General features: G+C 35.8%; 1 protein-coding gene across 1 annotated transcript in view; it reads right to left on the bottom strand.

Annotated features, from left to right (window-relative positions):
- LOC150097282 (adenylate cyclase type 10-like) overlaps positions 1-21,986 on the bottom strand; it is a 164,569-nt gene that overhangs the window by 70,087 nt on the left and 72,496 nt on the right. Inside the window, exon 8 of the mRNA XM_090407635.1 lies at positions 8,636-8,766. Coding sequence (XP_090263761.1) covers positions 8,636-8,766 — 131 coding nt within the window. The remainder of the gene's footprint in view (positions 1-8,635; positions 8,767-21,986) is intronic.

The following is a 21,986-nucleotide window of genomic DNA, read 5'->3' as shown; positions in this document are numbered from 1 at the left end:
TAGGTCACACTTGGACTATTGTGCCCAGATTTGGTCACCGGGTTTTCAGAAGGATGAAGAGATGTTGGAAAGGGTCCAAAGGCGACTGACTAAGGTAGTTTCTGACCTCTGGAATGTTGAATATGAGGAAAGATTGAAAAGATGTAATTTGCATAGTCTCGTGGAGAGAAGGAAGAGGGGAGATATGATAGAGACCTACAAGTTGGTAAGGGGTTGTTATAGGATCAATGGTGGAGAAGTTCTACAGAGAATAGTGGGAGATCAGGGGAGAACCAGAGGTCATCCCTGGAAACTGTATAAGGAGGGTGTGAGTAAGGGAGTGAGAGGCAGGTTTTTTTCGTGCAGAGTTGTGAGTGATTGGAATGCCATGCCTGAGAGCGTGGTGTCTGCAAGTAGTTTGAATGTGTTTAAGACACGGTATGATGAGATGTGTGTGTAAGATAAAAGGACCTCCTAGATGAGTTTTTGACTCCATGAGGTCTTGTTTAATAATAATAATAATAATGTGTCAGGTTTTTGATGACTTTTCTACTTCAAGAATGGATATGTATTCCTGACTGCATTCTTTTTGAAAGTTTTTCTACCAGCATGCTGACACTGCTTGTTTCATTTAGAAGTCTATCAAAGTAATTACTCCAGACATATAGAATATCTTTATCTTCAGTTTTCATGTCACCTTTATCATCTCTAATTCCTTTTACAGTACTCCTTCCAATTCTAAGTTTTTTCAATAACCTCCAGAATAATTTGCCACTTTTTCTGATATTTATTTTCTATGTGCTTACCAAAGCCTTCCCATGACTTTGTATAGCTAGTTTTACAGTGCTTCACTTTCTTACACTTCTGCTTGTATTCTCTAAGTACAAGCTGACTTACTTGAACAGGAACTTTTGATATGCTTTCTTCTTTTCCATCACTGCTTGTTTAACATCCTGTGTTCACCATGGAATTGTGATTTTTCTATCCTTATGGACAACCTCACCACATGCCTCTCTAGCTGAATCAATTAATGTTTTCTTCAGGATTTTATTATTATTATGTGACACCTCCAGGGAGTCCATGGACTCATTGTGGAAGGGCACTCTACTCTATTTTGCTAAATACATCTCACCCTCTCCACAGCTGCTTAATTCTCCTACTACAACACTACTATCACCAATACCATCTACTGCCCATCATTTGCCATTGAATCTCCAAGGTTTGGTTTTTGTTTTCAAATTCTCTCATTTTTTTTTAATGGTGTTGGTGTATTTCAGTTTACAATTCACCTCTGAAAGCTGCTCAACCATGATTAATTTTAAAACTTTCTAACACACTCATCTTTTAAATATGAAATTCAATTTAACCTTGCTCGGAACTAAATAGTGATTACTTCCTATTTCAAATCATCTGTATACTTGTGTCCTGAACCAGTGGGAAAACATTACTATCAACTATAGTCAATGAGACTTTTCTTATTTCCTTTATCTTCCCTTCTATGAAAATTTCTGCACATTTTTATCTTAGAACATGGTGTTAGTAATAGCTAATCCATGTCCAGAACAGAAATCCAGCAGGCATTTACCATTATTATTATCTCTGCACTTTTCTCCAAATTTTCCCGAACATTTCTCTAAATCTGGTAATCATTTCCTACTCTGCTGTTTAGATCTCCAACAAGTATCAACTTTTTTTTTCTTTGTGTAAGCTGCCTTCGCTAATGTTTTGAAACATTCCTCCACTTCTCCCTTAGTAGAACATTCTGTGGAATGTTCTACTAAGGGAGAAGTGGAGGACCATAGAATGTTCCCACATTCTATGGGAATCATTGTCCAGTTCCCCATTCTGATATTTGCCCACATCACTCTATTTGTATTACCTGCCATTCAAGATGATTATCCTTGTATTTAGTGTTGAATACTATGGCTACTTCCTCTTTTCCCTGATTGTTATTGCCTGAATATTAACATTTTGTATTTGTTGCTTATAAAGAGGGGTGCTTAAGGATCAAAGCTGTATAACTGAGAGGAGACCTCCACATAGCCTTTAAAGGAATGCAGAGAATCGACAGGGTTTCTGACCTAATGTCCAATCCTCACCTTCTCGTGGTGCACCCTGTTAGGTATATACCTGGATACTAAATGAATGGGGATGGGCTGGAAATTTGGAATTTAGCTGACCAAATTGTATTCTTATTGGCTTAAACCACAATATAAAATGATGGTACAACATGACAGAATTTCATGCCGTCTGGGGCGTTGCCCAGTTTAACAAAGCCCCCACTGTTTTCACCAGGGCGAACAGCGAAAAATAGCTACTGGAACAAATCCTGAAGTAAGTGGTGATATAAGTTTTTCATGTAGTACTATCACATCCTGTATACCCCCTTGAGGGTACATGTCAGGAATTTGATGATGATGATGCTTACAAAGATCTCACCTGTTATTTTTTTAAAAAAACAAATTACATGATAACCAGAATAATTAACTTTAATGAAATGAAAGTACAGATATTTCACACTGAAAATAATAGTACATCATTAGTGCATAGAAACAAGCAAATAAAAGAAATGGGAATATAAGGTACATATAACAATCGGTGGTTTACCAATTAAAAACTGTTGCCGTGCATTAGAAATTAATATATTAATAAATAATATTATTAAAACAATTTTTTATGGTTACATAAAATGAGTATCTCCCAAACTTTTGGGAGAGAGGGACAATCATTCTGATTCAGATTTGGCTGATGTAAAAAGGCTTCACAACTTTCTTTGAAAAGGCGTACATATTTAAAACTGCTTCTATGGAAAAGACAAGCTTCATCCCACCAGATTGTGTTTAGTGTCAATACTATGTCAATACAATATTATGCCAGACCAGACTTTTGAGGTTTCATATATTCAATATAATACTGATGTTAATGAAACATGAAATTGAATATATTGAATACATGAAACCAGACTTTTGAGGTTTCATATATTCAATATAATACTGATGTTAATGAAACATGAAATTGAATATATTGAATACATGAAACCTCAAAAGTCTGGTCTGGAACAACATAGTATTGACACTAAACACAGTATCCTGTGGGATGAAGCTCATCTTCTCCATAGAAGCAGTTTTAAATATGAATGCCTTTTCAAAGAAAGCTGCAAACTCCTTTTACATCGGCCAAATCTGAATCGGAATGATTGTTTCTCTCTCACAAAAGTTTGGGAGATTCTCATTTAATGTAACCATCAAAAACAGTTTTAATAATAATATTTATTAATATATTAATTTCTAGCACACAACAAGAGTTTTTAATTGGTAAACCACCGATTGTTATTCCCATTTTCTTTGATTTGCTTGTTTCTATGCACTGATGATGTACTGTGGTTATTGTGTAATTTGTTGTTTATAGTCATGTAACAGGTATCTATAAAGATTGGACTCATCTGTTTTTGTCTTCTTTATTTCAGTCACACCTATTATGTTGATTTAGTACATATCCAGTTCTTCTGCTAGTTACATTTCCTTTCCATTGATGCTTCTTATGTTGATAGTACATTGATAGTGCTAGACATTAGCCTAAATTTTACTTAAATTGTGGGGGATAGAGATTTTGCAGAATTAGAATTTGTTTTCCGTGTTCAAATATAAGTTAGAATGAGTTTGGTATGCCATGTATAAAGTTTATATCTAATTGTGCTTAGGAAGCGAGCATTGAGTAGCCCTATATGGATAAGTCAAGTCTGAGTTTAATAATATGACAGAGTTTAATAATATGATATAGGATTTGTATTACTTAAGCAAAGAGATTGTAATTTTGGATATCTCAATCTAAAAAGGGGGGAATTTCAGACTCTCAATTTAATTCAAGGAAGGTAACTTAGCATTGAAATTGTTACTTAAAGTGTATCTATATCAGCGGTTTAATAAATGTATTATTTTGTATCAAAGTTCATGAGTTCTGATTTTCTGAGACTGAATTACCACTTATAAAACTTTCGGACCTGTGTAATGTGAAGCAATTCACATAAGAAAGAAAAAGGGGGAGCCACGACTGCACATCACGTGATCTCTAATAAACTAATGTTATTTGTTTGAGCATCAGAATTTGGTTGCCAGCTGGCGCAGTCATTCAAAAAATATAAATTTGTCGGCAATAAAATAACTGATATGCAAGAGAGATAAGTAAAGCATAAAATATAATAATAGATAAGAATAAGAAGAAAAGAGACATGTACGGAGATATAACATAAGAAAATAAATGATGCTTGGGAACTGACAAAGAAATACATAACAGTAGAAGTGAAAACGCTGAATAAGGTAGGTGTAAAATGGATGAAGGAGATTAAGCATGAAATCTGAAAGAAGACAGTACTGTGGAGGAAGTACAAGATGAATAATGATAATAATCAGTTATATGAAGAGTATAAAGAACAAGCTAGCAGAGTGACTCAGTAAGGAAAACAAAAGTGCAGTACGATCAGATATTGGCAAATCAGACAAAGAAAATCCCTATATTTTTTTTAGATATCTGGCAAGTAGAAGGAAGAATAATCATGGTAATACGATGTTAATGGATGAAAATGGTAGAATGGTAACTGCTGCAGAAGGCACTACTGAGGTATTCAGTGATCAGTTTATAAGGGTGTTTCATACTGATCATGGTGGAATCTTACAGAACTTAAGTATAGAGGACATAGGAGAGGATGGCTTAACTGTGAGTGAGCAGGTGGTATCTGATGAAAAAAATAACCTTGATGTCAATAAGGCGACAGGATTTGATGATATCTCATCATCTTAAGTGATATGTCATCAAAGAAATATCTTACGAGATATTCCAGGGAATTGGCAGTAGCATTGGCATGCCTGTTTAATAAGAATCTTACAACAGTACAGGTTCCCAGGGATTGGAAGGAGGGTAAAATTGTTCCAAAAGGTTGCGGTTTCGAATCCTGCCATGTGCATGGATGCTTGTGATTGTCTGCAAAAATACTAGTGGTGGTGGGTGGTAGATGGTGTTAGTAGTTGCGGTTCACTGTAATTGGTGGATTGAGTGGTAGAGATGGAGAGAGCTATAGAGCAGGTGCCCTCCCTCAATGGGTCTTTGGACTTCCTGGAGGTGTCATTTCATAATAATAAAAATAATAACAATAATAATAATAATAACATGCATGATAGTAAATGGAGTAGATGATGAAGAACAAACACATGTAGACTAACATAAGCTTTGACACTAAATGAAAAATATAAAGCAAGCGTGACGTTAAACGAGGTTTGACTGTATATTTTTCATTGCAAAAGTCTTCATATGGCTAGCTAAACCTGAAGTGATCACTCTCACCAACTGGAACGAAGTGTAAAATCTCCACAATGCATCTGTTAACAGTTGCTATTGCTGCGCCATTGTAAACTATGGCTATCTATTTATGCTGTATTATTAATCTCTTATTCTTCCTGCTATCTCTTACTCTACCTTCCGTGACTCTATATTCTTATACCTGAGAGCACTAGAAATTTATTTGTTGAGCTGAGCCACCAGGCCTCCTTGTGGTATAAGAACAAGCAGTACTTCCAGTAGATCCTAATCTAACACAAAATCCTCTCTTAATCAAATTACAGTCATGGCTTTTTATGCGTTCTTATCTTATCTATCATTTAGTTCCCTGCTCACAGGATCGTATTTATTTGGAAACAGTGAATTGCACATTAAAGATCAGCCAGTACTGATTGAATATAAATAACAAACATGTTTATTAAATACTAATACTGAACATACAATATGTGCAATAGGGAAGTTGCTTCTTATATCTTTAACTTAATTTACACCCTATATGACATATTTCTACAGCATACTTCCACAATTATGTAACATATCTTACAAAATCACTGCAATATAATTTATGACTCCTATTTTAAGCAAACTAATTTAGAACAGAATCTCTATGGTAATTTTCTGTAATTATGAGCATAAAGCCTTAGAATTCCTTACAATTAACAATTAAACAATTTGCCCAATCACTTCTTAGGAATTTGCTATGCTCTGATCCATACACTTAATAATTCCAACCATAAAGTTGCATTAATTATTTTCAGGATATAACTATCATATCACATTAAACTTAGCAGTCCATTAAGGTAGTTCCCCTACATCACACAAAAAAAAATAATTACAACAATTGACTCACATGAATTCTTTTTGCCTTTAGTGCACTTCTTCTCTATTCGTCTCGGAGTCCTTAGTTTCCTTTTCCGTCTCGGGTTTTGAGTTCTTTCCTCAGAGGTTTATGGAGCACAGGCATTTCATTCAGAATGATTGGTGGATCTGAAACCAATTTCCCGGTGTCTTGGAGCTTTGGGCAAAAGGGATTCAGCGTACAGAGCACACGCAGATTTGTCTGATCGGCAACGCATTGGATCTGGCTCGGCTGCTCCCTCCGTAGTTAATTGCTTCTGGTAACCATAATTTTTGATCTGGATGATTTGCCGTGGATTGACCTCCACCTCGTTACCTCCTTTCGACTTCTCTCTGTTCTAGCCAAATCTGTTGACCCCTCCTGGTTGAAGATCCATACCTTATATTCAGTATTTTCTGAAACCTTCGGTTAAGGATTGAAATCCCCGTACTTTCCCACGCAACCTCTAAATGTAGGTTTGGGAACCCCAGATATTTCCTCATCACGCTCTTGATCTAAAATTTCCGCCGACTGCTCTTTTCTCCCCTTTCGTATGTCTTTAATCTGTTTTACTGGACTGCAGAATTTATGTTTGATTCTTGCTGCCCCTTTCTCCACTGACCTTGAAGGTCGCCTAAGACTGAATTTGTAAACAAAAGGGCTCTCTTACACTTTAATCAGAGCACTAACATCAAATAACCTTCTGAAGGCAAGGCATTGCCCTTGGCTTTGCCATTTTTACATTCTTTGTTTATGCGAGCGTGCAAGCTAATTCCCTTTGGGCTTTATACTTAGGCTTTTAGTATTCTATTTACAATAGCAAAGTTTATTTTTACAAGCTTTCTAGATGTGACTTCTGTAAAAGTCGATGCAATAAAAAATATAAAAATTTATGCTGCATCGAATTTTACACATCCTACACATTTGCATACTCTTATCAAATGATCAAATCTAAAATTCTCGATACGAGTGTGCCCTCCACTTAATACTGCTTAAGATCGCTGTCTCTCAAAAACTCGAGAAATTCATTTTCCTTATTTCCAAATGCTATCTCTTCATTCTAGTCTATAATTAAAATAACCCATAATAATCACCCTTCCCTTGTTTCACTAATGTGGACATAATTTGCCTGCCATCATCAATGCAACCCCCTTCATTCCTCACAACTTCCTTCCTAACAGAAACATCTTACACTTCCATTTCTATTTCAGTGAATATCATCCTTAATCAACTATGCAGCACTTATTCCAACAGTTTTGGGCAATGGTACTTCCAACATCTATTCTCTCTCCACCTTGACATCTCCCCCCTCCGGTTATCAAATTATCAAAATAAGTAATGTCATTATTAACTAGGCTGACCATATTTTCTTGAGATAAAAACAAGACATTGGGATGGGGATTAAGTAATATTCTGCATTCATGAAAAAATAAGATAAATAAAAAAAGTTTTACTTTTCCCAATATGTGTGGTGATAAAACGGTAATTACTGCTTCTGATTTGGTACGTGCTGAAGAAATTTTTTTTCATAAATTTAATTTATCAATGTTAATAAGCAGTCATTTGTGTGAAAACTTTGGCCATGACGCACAGCATGATAAGCAACAAGAGCTTCACTTGCTGCAATTTTATCGCTTTCAGTATCACCATCATGTCTCACCATAAATGAGCTGATGTTTTTAACTGAAGCTAGAGTTTTTTCAGCATCCTTATGTTTCTGGCTATAGATGTTGGTTGATGTCACTTCTGTCATACCACTTTTGTTCTATCACTACACAGCATGTCCAGTTTAATAAATTTGAATTCTTTCTGGAGACCGTTATTAAAAATGCAGTTTCGCCTCCTTGACATTGCAAGGATAGATTTAAAGCTTTATTTTTTAAAGCTTTAAAAAATAAAACTCAAAACTTTAAAAAATATAAAATTTAAACAACTGGAATTGAATAACAAAGCCCAAAACAAAAACTGATGCTACAGCAGAACAGATGCCAGATGGCATGTCTGAGACGTGCAAGTGTTGCCAATATGTATTTTTTTATTTTCGCTGAATAAATCACTGCAGATATCAATATTTAGTATCGAACAATGTGACTCCATGATTATACAAATTACTGGTATCCATGATACTGACATACGATTATAGGTTATGAATAATAATTTATGATCGATGAATATTAAAGTGACTAAACAAACACACATAATAACCACAGTAATAAGTTTTAATAAGTAAATATTTCATTCTAAGTATCTTAGGACATCATCAGTACAGTTAATTCAAACAATACTAGGAATAACATACAGTTAGGGCACATGATTACAATGGAATCCCAATATGCATGCAGTAGCGTGTTATAGAATTAAATTAAAATATATCTGGAAAAAAATATCTGAATATTTATTCAGATATGCATGATGGAGAGGCAGTTTTAAATGCATTGTTATGTAGGATGAGTGTCATCAAATAAAAATTCATAATTTTAAACTTACTCTGTCAGCTGTCATCTCTGGACTTACAGCTTCCAATAGATCTGCCTTAAATGAAACTCCCAAAGCTGAAGCTTTCTTTACGAGAAGCCTATCTTGTATTGAAAGATTACCCAATTGAACTAGCACTGCTTCTTTTAAGTTCCATGAAAATAATGAGTATGAAAATCAAAACATTTTAGAGTTTTTTTTTATTTTAATTTTTCTTTTGTAATTTTTTAAGGATATTATTACAGTTAAACATGATATACTGAAGTTTCCTATTATGATAGTCATATAGGTTTTTTTTTTTAAAAATTAATGTTAATGCCACATATAACAATTACGTTCCAGAACCTAGAACATAGAAGTTGTTTATCTCCTGCCCCTTATGGCCTTAACGTTGTTACACATGAACAATTACATGGATGTGAAGTGCCCAATGAAATTGAAATAATATGGATGCAAAGCATATGTTAATTGATATATTTCATCCACATGCATGTTTAGGTAGTGAGTATTACAAAGTGATCAACATTCATTGTGGTGAAATTATGGAGACTACTACTGTGTTTTAATAGAGTAATGCAATAACTTTAATTTCCTGATATTCCAGCTTTCATATTATGCTCATCAATAGTAGCATGCACACACATATGTGCACAAGAGTGAGTGAGTGAGAGAGAGAGAGGGAGAGAAACAATTTACATGACAATGCAAATAGTATTTCACAGTAACAATAATGTGGTGAACCATTCTGACCATGAAGTGATCACCTGGGTAGTATCCAGTCATGAGAATTTCTACAAGTAAGGGAAATATGTGGCATTAGAAGGCTGGTGAGATTATGAAAAGCTTAGGAGACATCCGGGAGCTACAGCCAGGAGAGATGAATTGAGCAGGAGGGATACAGCCACCTGCATACATAGACATGGGATATGGAAACAGACAGCAGCAATGTCAGAGTATATCCCATAAATGAAAATAATAAATAAGGTAGGAATAAAATGGATGAATGAAGAGATTAAGCATAACATCTGGAGAAAGAAGGAATTGCAGAGGCAACACAAGATGAATGTTGGTAATAATCAGTTGCATGAAGAGTACAAAGAGCAGGCAAGGAAGATAACTTGGTTGGTAAAAACAAGAAAAGTGCAGTATGAGAAGAAATTAGTCAATCAAGCTAAGAAAATCCTAGTGATGTACGTGGTCGAGAAAACAGTGTCAACTGTTCCAAAATTGATTCCTGTGCTTAAAGAAAAAATTAATTTTCCTTGGAAAAGAAACTTTAAGGAAAATACTTCATGAAATCGGATTTTATTTTAAAAAGTCCCAGAATAAAAGGAAACTTATCATGGAGTGAAGTGACATTGTTTTATCTAGAACGCAGTATTTGAGAGCAATAAGACATTTCGGGGAGGAGAAAAGACCGATTATGTATCTAGATGAAACTTGGATTGATAGTAATTTAACTTATGGAAAATGTTGGCAGTCTAAAAAGAATGTGGAGTGCTACAAATCGGAAATGTCTCGTGGCACATAATAATTTTGTGTGCGGGTGGAGAAATGGTTTTTTTTTATTGAATTCAAACTTACTATACAAAGCCAATTACCATAGTCAAATGAATTCTACGATCTTCGAAAAGTGGGCAGAAGAAAAACTGATTCCAAACCTTCCTAAAAATGCTGTTATTATAATTGATAACACTATTCGATTAAACTATTCAATATCACTCTATTCGATTAAACAAAGTTCCAAATTGGTCTAATAAGAAGCAAGTTCTTACAGATTGGCTCTCTGCAAATAACATTTCTCATTCCCCAGATATGCGAAAAATTGAATTGCTTAATTTGGTCAAAAGAAATCCGCCCACAACTATGCTATTTAAATTCGACACACTCAAAGAGCATGGATTTCTAGCTTTGAGGGTACCACCATATCATTGCGATATTAATGCTATTGAGTATGTTTGGGCAAAAGTGAAAAGGTTTCATTCGTCATCACAATGTAACTGGAGACATTGACACGTCGAAACTTTTTAAGCTTTCAGAACAGGCGACTGAAAGTATTACAGTTCAAAACTGGGGAAAATATCTTTCATGTCACCTCATTGGAAAATATGTATTGGGACAGAGATGGAATTATCGAAGAATTATGCGAACCTTTGGTGATCAGTTTAAGTGAAAGTGATGGCAATTCGGACACCGATTCAGATGACTATGAAGATTAAAAGGATTTGATAATGGTATTTTTTTCCAACCTTTTTTTGCATGGGTTTGTTCAAAGAGTCACAGCAAGTCATAAATAATTAATCGGTTTAGGACATTAAAGTGTCTCACTTCTCTCAACAGTAAGTTTAGAATATCTAAGTTCATTTGAAAAAAATTTCTGTTTTTCATTATAATTATTTTTATTTTATAGAACACTTTCTTAAAAATAAACTTAGTTAAATTTTTGTTTTATAGAACACTTTCTTAAAAATAAACTTAGTTAAATTTTTGTTTTATGCTATACTTTTTAATTTTGTTAATACTCTATGTACATTTTTCCAACTGTTATACAAGCAAAATAGTTACACTTTAAAAACTACAATGTTCATAATAGAAAAGCTAAATTTTCCGACCTGTAATAATAAACAAACACATTCCAGAAGACAGATTGATTACCCTATTATTGGGATGGATTCTCCTTTTTTCTGACATGCACAGAAGTTTCTAGGGACCTCTAATTGGTGGGCGAACTATACACACTCACACAATCTATTCAAGTCCTCCTGTAATGCCACAACACATGCTTGATTGCTCTTCAATCTCCCCCCAGTTTTGTATCATCTGGGGAGAATGAAAGTAATAAATCTCCAGTTAAACACATCCCAATATAATTAATGCACAAGTTAAACAATGGCAATAAAACAGACCCCTGCATCACATCACTAGTGCTTTTTTCCTCTTCTGGGATACCACACCCTCATACCTATCTGAGAGCTATCCTCATACAACTGGTTGATACCTATCTGAGAGCAGTTGTCTATCCATGTCAGTAATCTAGCATCCTTTCCAATCTACTCCAATTTAGTCATCAACTTGTAGTGTGGCAATCTATCAAAAGGCTTACAAAATCTAAGTATATCACTATGTATGCATTTTCCTTGTCCAATATATTTGTCACTAGTAAGTTGGCAAAACACGACCATCCTTTAACAAATCCATGATGATAATCACAGAGAATACAGCTGTTATCAACCCACATCTATATCCTAGATCTTAGCAACCTCTGCAATAACTCCTGCCACCGATATTCAGATTGGCCTATACTTTATAGCCTTATCACCATCTTTATGAAGTAGAATAATTTTATCTTCCTTCCACACCTTGAACTTGTGCTATTGCAAGAGTCTTGTTAAACATGTAAGCCAAAGTTGGCAATAGCTCCTTGGAACATTCCTGTTGATGTGTGATATGTCATTATCCTATTGTTTCAAGGATATGATGACACATCACACATCAACAGGAACGGGCGACTCCAGGGAGTCCTTAGACTCATCGAGGGAGGCCCTAAACATCATGTCCACACAACTATACGACATTCTCACAGTATCTATCATACCTTGCCTTGAACTCGCTCACCGTCATAGCACCAACAACAGACTCTGGCAGCTTATTCCACTCATTTACCACTCTAAAAGTAAAGAACCCAGCTCTAATACACCTGCTAACCACACTCTTGCCCAGCTTCCATAGGTGTCCCCTAGTTCTCCCACCACCAATCCTGATCTCAAAAATATCCTCTGAATTAATCTTATAGAATCCCTTTAGAAATTCGAATGTCTCAATCGTATCTCCCCTTTTCCACCTATCAACTAGTTTCTGCAACCTACAAATCTTCAACCTGTTCTTATATGGTTCGTTCCATAGACCTGCTATCATCTTAGTCACTCACCTCTGGATCCTCTCCACCTCCTCCCCATCAAGAAGGAACCGAGGTGACCAAATCTGGGCACAGTAGTAGAGATGAGGTCTTATCAAGGCTCGGTACAGAGGTATAATAACTTGCTCGTCTCTGCTCGTCAAGGTATTGTTCAATAACCAAGTGAGTTGATGAACTGATTTAGCTACTTTTGCAATGGCCAAGTCCCTGGCCTCATCAATCTCTTGGAGTACAGTTCCACCAATGTGGTATACTGCTGCTAATCTTTTCACCCCAAAATGCATAACCTTACATTTTGTCACATTAAATTGACATCCCTTCTCCTTAGCCCAGAACTCCAATGTATCCAAGTCATCCTGCAAGATTTTGAAATCTTCTGCATTCACTATCGCCCTACCCAACTTTGCATCATCAGCGAACAAATGAACTGTTCCTCTTAGATCCTTCCCTATATCATTAATGAACATATTAAACAGCAGTGGTCCAAGAAAAGAACCCTGCGGCACACCACTAGTTACAGACCGTCTTTTGGACTCTACTCCTGAATAAACTACTCTTTGATATCTCTCTATCAACCACCCACCTATCCATCTCACCAACCCTATATCCATTCCCATATGTTGTAGTTTACAGATTAGAATTCCATGTGGTATCCTGTCAAATACCTTTGCCAGGTCCAGCAGTATCACTGTAAACCCATTACCCTTATCCAGTTCAGCCGTCACCTTGTTATAAAACTTGATCAAGTTACTGAGGCATGATCTGCCCTTCACAAAGCCATGCTGTCCCCTGTACAGTATCTCATTTTCATCAATCCATTCCTGTATTTTTCCCTTGACAACGACTCCTGATATGCTGATCGGTCGGTAATTTGCAACCGTAGTCTTGGATCCTCCTTTATGCAGTGAAACTATTTTACCCTCTTTCCACACCTTCAGGACTAAACTAGACCAGAGACTCAGATTAAACAACATGGTCAAGGGCACTGATAATTCCTCACGCAAGACCCTTGCCGGTATACCATCCAATCCCACAGATGTATTCACATTAAGGTTCTGTATTAGACTATTCACCTCCACTTCATTCATCACAATTCCCGTATAAACTAATGGTTCCTTCATTTTTTCAATGCCGCCACCTGGATGATATACTTTTGCAAAGTGCGCACTCAGTAATTCCACTATATCGACTGATTCAGTGACCTCCTTATCATCATCATTCCTTAAAATCATTTTGCTGTGTACAGTTTTTTTCTTGCTTGCAGCATATTGAAAGAACTGTTTGGTATTATCTTTTGCTTGCATAGCTAGTTTCCTTTCATAATCCGCTTTTGCTTTTTTTTACCACACTCGTTACCCTTCTGGCCTGCACTTTATACCGTTCGTGTGCCTGCAGGTCACCCCTTTCTTTAAATTCCCTCCACAGTTGTTTCTTTTTTTGCAGCTCAAGCTTAATGGTGTTGTTCATCCATTTAACCCCTACTTGTTTTACTATTCGGACCCTAGATATACAATCAACCATAACCTCTTGTAAATGCTCCTTGACCACTTCCCATCAAGCTTACTTTAATTCAAAAGTGAGCCATCCTCTTCTATTTCCTCTACACTTCAGTTTCTCATGATTTCTCACTGACAAAGATGAAACATCTTGAAAGAGAATAATGACGAACTGCTAATTGAATACCTTGATAATATCTTCTGTAGTATATACTAGTCCACCATGTTCATCCATTAACATTATATTGCATAAAAAAAAAAAAAAAACAGCTAACGCCTTTTTATTCCTGTATATACAGGGAGTAGGCAAGGCCGTTTTTAGCCCTATCTAACATTATATTGCATAATAATCATTATTTTTTCTACTTGCCACATATCAAAAAACTCCATAAAATTTTTCTTAGGGAGTGTTTTTAATATGTTTCAAGGATATGATTGTGAGTTGGGTGAGAATGACTAGTTAGTCATATGAAGATGTCTGTGAGGAAAAGATCTATGTGGAACTAAAAGACTAGTGATTACAAATAGCTTAGAAGACAGCTTGGAGCTATGGCATGGAATGAGAAATTAGGTGGGAAGGAAATAACTACTGCTTGAGCACTGACAGAGAGAGACAGAGATTTAACAACAACCTCAATGCATAAATGTTTTCCAAAAAGTCAAAAGGCTTAATAAGATGAATAACGATAACACTGATTGCACAAGGAATATAATGAGCACGCCAGGAAGATGACCCAGTAAATAAGGACAGCAAAAGTGTGGTATGAGCAGAAATTAGCAAAACTTCCTTGGAAAACATTCACACATTGATATTGTTAAATATCTCTCTCTGTCAATACTCAAGCAGTAGTTATTTCCTTCCTACCTAATTTCTCATTCCATGCCATAGCTCCAAGCTGTCTCTTAAGCTATTTGTAATCACTAGTCTTTTAGTTCCACATAGATCTTTCCCTCAGAGACATCTTCATATGGCTAGCCACGACTTAGGTGATCCCTTTATGATCACTCTCACAAAGTGAAGGGTGAGATTCTCATGATTATCACCCTACTCACAATCATATCCTTGAAGGAGATGATCAGATCTGAAGTTCTCAACCCTTCCATGACCTCCTTTAAATACTGCTTAATGCAGTTGTCTCTCAAGAATGCAAGAAAAATTTCTCCCTTATTCTTATATGTAGTCTCTTTGATCTAGTCTATATTACCATTATACAATCACGCATAATGATCACCATTCCTTTGTTCACTAACCCAAGTTGCTTATATACTTTTTCATCACCTCCATCCACATTTCCTGTCTTATAGCAACATCCAATTAAATATAATTTCCTGGCAACCTCCAAGTAACTACTGCCTCAAAATTGTTGCCGCTATTTCCATCTTGCATCTCTACTTTGTGTGGACATTATTCTCTTTCTACATCAGCAGCACTCCCCTTCCCTTCTTGTTCTGTCTATCCTTTCTCATCCAACCATGTTTCACTTATTCCAATAAATTTTGGGTGAATAAATTCAATCAGTGAATACTTCTGCCATTCATAAATAAACACAGCATTTCACTTTTAGGTCTATAACCAATGACCAGTCCTACCCATACCATATGTTGGTTATGATTTTTTTTCCAGACCTACCCTCTAACTCTATATATCTTCTCAGGCTCAACTATTCCCATCACATCCCAGGCCAGTCCATTCTTATACTGATCTTGTCATTGTCATACCTTGGCAATACACTGGCAATCATTCCTATTACACTGTTTTCTGTGGCTCTCTTCAATAATCTCACATCCATGCTCACATTCTCCTTATGTCCAACTAAATAAATTTTATTACAACCACCACCACTAACTTTCTTGCTCGTTTACTTCTCTCATGTATCAAAGGAATTAATTATCTTACTCATTCTTCCTTGAAAGCAGACCTAGTGGACTCTCTCTCATTAACCATACCTCTAATAATGAAATCTTCACACAGTACAATTCTTGAGTTACTTGTTACTTCTTTTTCTCTACTTTCCTTCCTTCTATCCTTTTGCGCTCTTTCATTCCTTTCCACCAAATGTCTAATAACACTGTGCATATTCCTCATTATGAACAAATTGTTTATCAAATCTTGCATTCTGTCAATTTCACACTGTTGCTCCTGCAGTTTCCTTCCCTTTTGTTCTGCTGTTCCTTGTTTCACATCCCCACTCTCACTCACTTTGGGCTCTTCATTTATAATTTCTTTCACTTCTGTAATGTCACTTACTTTTGTTTCTTCATTCATATGTTCATTCATCATCTGGGGGAGATGTTCTTTTTTGCTTTTGTTTCATTATTCACCCATATTCACACAATCTTTCATTCCTTTAATCTTTCACATCTGCTGATAACCCATAGCCTAACAATATCAACCTTTTACAAATCCACACCTTCTCTCATCTTATGTTCAGTTTCTCTATGAACACATCTTTCACATTTCATCAGGCATAAATGTTGCGCTCATTAAATTAAAGCATTCATGAAAACTCTACACTGTTAATTACATTTGATTTTTGTACTGCATGGTGTATGGATCTTGTTCCTACCATTGTTATTATTTTTTTTTTTTGGTCAAAAAATTAATAATAATAATGCAGGCTTCAAACAAAAAAACAAAACAAAACATCAGTAACAAGCTCACAGAGTACCACAAACTCATGGTTACACTAAGCTATCAAAAAGAACCAGTATTCTGTTAAAGTGCAATCAATATCATTAATTACTACACAAAATTTTGATCCTGTGTTTTCGTTATGATTTTTTGCAATTTAATTTACATACACCATACAAAGAATATAAACAAGATGTTTATTTTAATTATTTAGCAGCTAAAATTTTGTTGGTTTATATCCAACATATTAAGCACCTCCATAGCGCAATTGGAAGAATGACGGTACATTGCTCCCTTCAATTGGAATAGGCCTAAGTTCGATTCTCGTCACAACGGGAGGAATCTTTATCTGGATGATTTCAATCGAAGGTGAGTTAGCCGATCTCATATGGAGGTAGCAGGGTTTTTTCTCCCGGAAACTCGGATTTTTCATCCTACATACAGAAAAATCGGCCCTTCAGAACACAAGCAATTTACAGACAAAAAATACTAGTTTTTGTGGTGGTGGAGGTGGTCGGTAGATGGCGTTGATGGAGATGATTCGTAGTAGAGGTTCAGTGTAGTGGTTGAAACAGTTGTAGGTGTCCTCCTACGATGAGTCTTCAGACTCCTTGGAGGTATCAGGAATAATAATAATATTCAGAGCACAAAAAAATCACTTGGGTAACAGAGGAATTATTTTATTTATTTATTTTATTTTTTTAAATTCTAACAACAATACAAAAAAAAAAAAAAACTAAAACTCTAATCTGGCACCATCTCATGTTAGATGAAGAGAAGTTTTGCTAGTAAAATTTCAATCTCGATTAATGAGACTGTACCTATGATTTTTGGGAAACTGATATGACAATACTTGTTGAGGTTTGGGAAATGTTTCATAGTTCCTGCTTACTCCAAAAACCATATCTCTGACTTGTATTGATTTCTATTTGGCAAACTACTTTTTTTTTCATCTAATCTTGTGAAAAAAGAGTGCCCAAAGCATGGCCTGTCTGTCCAGACTTGTCACAATGATGGCAGCAAAGTATTCTTATGTTTTCTGAGGCAGATGACAATAGATCTCTCTGTCTGTCTGTCTATAGTAAGCCAGGTTGCAAGCACAGAACACTTTATATAATTCTGGTGTGATACAGGATGGTGCTTGTCCTAAGATAAATTAGGCGACAATTACCTATATTTCACAATACAGGTAAATGTCACCATTAACATAATATACATTATATTATAATCAACATATATATAATATATTGCCATGTACTTTGAAGAAATGAGTCATAGAGTTGACATTTGCCTTGGCATATTTTTTTAATATGAATCTTATATTGGACCAAGTTTCCAAAGGAGGAAGGAAGGGAAAATTGAAACTTCATAATGGAGGTGACAGAATTCAAGCATCAAATTAGGCCAATCTGTATGTCAGGTGTTGTGGTTAAAGTGTTGGAGAGGCCAATGAGAACTAGGATCCAGAATTGTGTTGTCAACAGTGGTATTATCTTTCATGGACAGCATGGATTTGCTAAAGGGAGGTCATGTTTTAGTAATCTACTTACTTATTACAATAAGGTGACAGCTACATTGGATGAGGGGAGCTGGATATACATTGGTATACTGAGATTTTGCAAAGGCTTTTGATAGATTACCACATCATAAGTTGATAGTCAAACTAGAGTGCATGGGGGTTGATTATTTAAATATGAAACTCATTGGATTGGGTGTCTATCTGATAGTTATCAGCAGGTTGTGTTGGAGGAGTAATATCTCAAAAGAGGAAAAGTCACTAGTGGTGTGCCTCAGGGGTTTGTTTTAGGGTCTTGATGTTTAACCTGGATGTTAGTGATATTGATGAAGTTTTGAATGGGGATGTTCAGTTGTTTCCAGATGATGCAAAGTTGAAAAGCACTATGAGGTGTAGAGAAGATGTTGTGGGCTTACAAGAAGACTTGAACAGATTGAGTGAATGGGCATAGCAGTGGGGATAACCATTTATTGTTTCAAAATTTTTAGTATTTAGACAGGTGTCCTTAATAATGACATCCTTAGACAACTTCTATGTGGAACCATTTGTTTTTTCCTCCTACTCTCTCTCTATGTACTGAAAATGTTCTTTTGTGTCAGTCTTATAGAATCTCTTTAGTAACTTACAAGATTCTACCATATCGTCCTCTCCTCTATCTATCAGCTTAACTCTGTAGCCCCACACATATCTTCAATATATCCTCACAGGACACATTCCACAGACCTGTCATGAGCTTAGTCACTTATTTCTGAATTATCTCCACCACCTCCTGATCCCCTAGAAACACAGAGGATCAGGAGGTGGTGGATGAAATCTGTGCACATTAGTCAACATTTGGCTAAATCATAGCCTTATAAAGAGGATAATAATATCCCTCATGTTTAGTTGTAAATGTGTTCTTCCACATAAAAGTAGTCCTCTGAACTATTGTGCAAACTATTGTTATATGTTCTCTGAATTTCAAATTACTATCATACCCAGATCCCTAGCTTCATCAATTTCCTGTAATCTAGTACCATCAATATGATAAGAAATCTTTTTATCCCAAAGGGATAAAAGATTCCTTATCATATTGATGGTACCAGACGATTCCAGTTAGCTTGTGTGCAAATGAACTGGCATTGCCTCTGATGAAGTTGTTTATTCTAAGTCTCAGTTCTGTCAAGATTCCAAGGGAGTGGAAAGAAGGTAAGATAGTTCCATTACATAAAGTTGGCTACAAGACAGAGGTAGCAAATTACAGACCAATTATCATCTTTGGAGTAGTTTTTTGCCTGGAGTAGCCATTTCTTTTATCCGATTCCTCTATCACTTTATTATAAAATGTGAATATATTACTAAGGCAAGACTTCCTGTTTACAAAGTCATATTTCCTCCTATGGAGTATCATATTCCTATCTGCCCATTCCTGAATTTTACTTTTAATAAACTTTTCCAACTTTCTTATCAGATTTTTTACCAATATGATAAGAAAAGATGTCTGATCATATTGATGATAGATTTGACACAATACTGCATAGAAAATTATTACTTAAGCTGGAGCAAATGGGAATGGATATGAGATTAGTGGCATGGATGGGGGGGGGGGGTGGCTGATACACAGACATCAGAAGGTGGTGTATGGTTTACATTCCATTGCATACCTTGCATTATACATTTTCCATTGCCCACACTGCCAATTTATTTAAATCATCCTGCAAGATATATATATCACCTTCATCAACTATTGCCCTCCCCAGTTGTGCATCATCAGCAAATAACTGAATATCCTCCCCTCAAATCTGCCAGTATATCATTAGTATATAAATTAAATAGTAGTACTGGGGAAACTCCACTAGTCACCCCGTTCACATTGATTCCATTAAACCATACACCATCCTCTGATATTTGTCTATCAGCCACTCCTTATCCATGCCACCAATATGATATCCATTCCTATTTGCTCCAGCCTATGTAATAATTTTCCATGCAGTATGTTCTGTCAAACTCTGAAAAGTCCAGCAGTATCACACGTAGCCATTTTCTTTATTCAATTTTGCTATCACCTTATTATAAAATGTGAATAAATTACTAAGGCAAGACTTCCTGTTTACAAAGCCATATTTCCCCCCTATGGAGTATCATATTCCTATCCACCCATTCCTGAATTTTACTTTTAACTAACTTTTCCAATAATTTAACCACTACTCCTGCGATAACAATTGATCTATAATTTATTACTTCTGTCTTGGAGCCAACTTTATGTAATGGAACGTACCTTGGAATCTTGACAGAGCTGAGATTTAGAATAAACACCTTTGTCGGAGGTGTTTATTCTAAGTCTTTTCAGTTCATTTGCACATTGTCTTTGCATATACAAGCTGACATAACGTCCAAACCCCACTGCTGTATTCACATTGATATTTTTCAATATACTGAGTACCTCGAATTCATCTACCTCAATTTTCACATAAGCCTCTGTTACATCAGTAACTGCAAAGTCACAACTTTGATGATATACCCTTGCAAAGTGATCACTTAATAACTGAACTATTTCTTCTACTTCTGTCATTTTCCTGCCATCAGCACTGAGTAAAGTTATCTTTCCATAATCATTATTTTTTTTACTTGCTATGTAGCAAAAATAGTTTTTTGAATTCTAGCAACCCTTTCATATCTTCTGTCAATGGATATTTCTCGCCTTTCAAATGATTTGCACCTGCAAAAACAATTAACTCATACACTTCTTTCTTCTACAAACTTAGAGCTTCACTAATATCTTTTATTTTTGTCCCTGGGAAACATGCTTTCTTTACTTTCTTATTAAGTTCACTCTTTTCTCCCAGTTTCTCGCACTTTCATGCTTTTCCCATTCGTTATTTCTTTCTTTCTCCCTCCTGTTGCACCACATGTCAATCATTTCTCCATTTGCTTGACCTCATGTTTTGCCATGTTAAGAAGTCTGCGTAAGTGTGCAGTTTCTTTACTCGCTGACATCTCATCATTCAATTATTACTCTCATCCAGTTCCTTCAAATTCTCATTGTATTTTGCACACTCATTCACTATTTCTGCTACCTTCGCCATAACACCTTCACAATCCCTACAAATATCCATAATATCAGTAACTTTGTTCTTTTGCTCCCTACATGACTTGCATTTCTTATACTCACTCACAAAACATTTCTTGAATTCACTTATAACACATTTAACAAACACTCTCTCCATTTTCACTCTCATATCATGCTCTCATTAACATAAGATATTAAATTTGAAAACAAAGATAGGATATTGAATTCACTCTGTGTGAGGATATATTGTACAAAGGGGAGGAAATGAGATCTTGTGGTGATTGTGGATAAGTTTCTAAAAAAATTCATAGGACACATTGCTAAAATTGTGAGGACAACACAACACAACCAATTTTGGCAATGATTCTGGCAACCCAATTCTGGATCCTAGTTCTCACAATCTTCTCCAACAACTTAACCACAACACCTGATGCACAGATGTGCCTATAGTTTGATGCTTCAGTTCTATCACCTCCTTTATGAAGTGGCACAATCTTGTCCTCCCCCACCCCCTTAGGAACATGACCCAGTGCAAGACTCATATGAAAAAAATATGTGAAGGCCGGCATCAACTCCCTGGCACATTTCTTCAGAATATGTGGTGATATATTTTCAAGTCTCACAGCCTTATTAACATCTAGTTTACTCAACTCCCCATATAAGTCTTGCTCACTTACACTCAGTCTCTCCTCCCCATCATCAACTGCTCTCAATCTCTCCATGAAGTCACATTCACAAGATTGAAAGACCTTTA

The sequence above is a fragment of the Typopeltis vanoorti genome, chromosome 17 (genome assembly GCF_054136105.1).
Source record: "Typopeltis vanoorti isolate ZY-2024b chromosome 17, IOZ_Tvanoo_1.0, whole genome shotgun sequence".
NCBI lineage: Eukaryota > Metazoa > Arthropoda > Arachnida > Uropygi > Thelyphonidae > Typopeltis > Typopeltis vanoorti.
The sequence above is the reverse complement of the archived record's forward strand: the minus strand, read 5'-3'. Positions and strand labels throughout refer to the sequence as shown.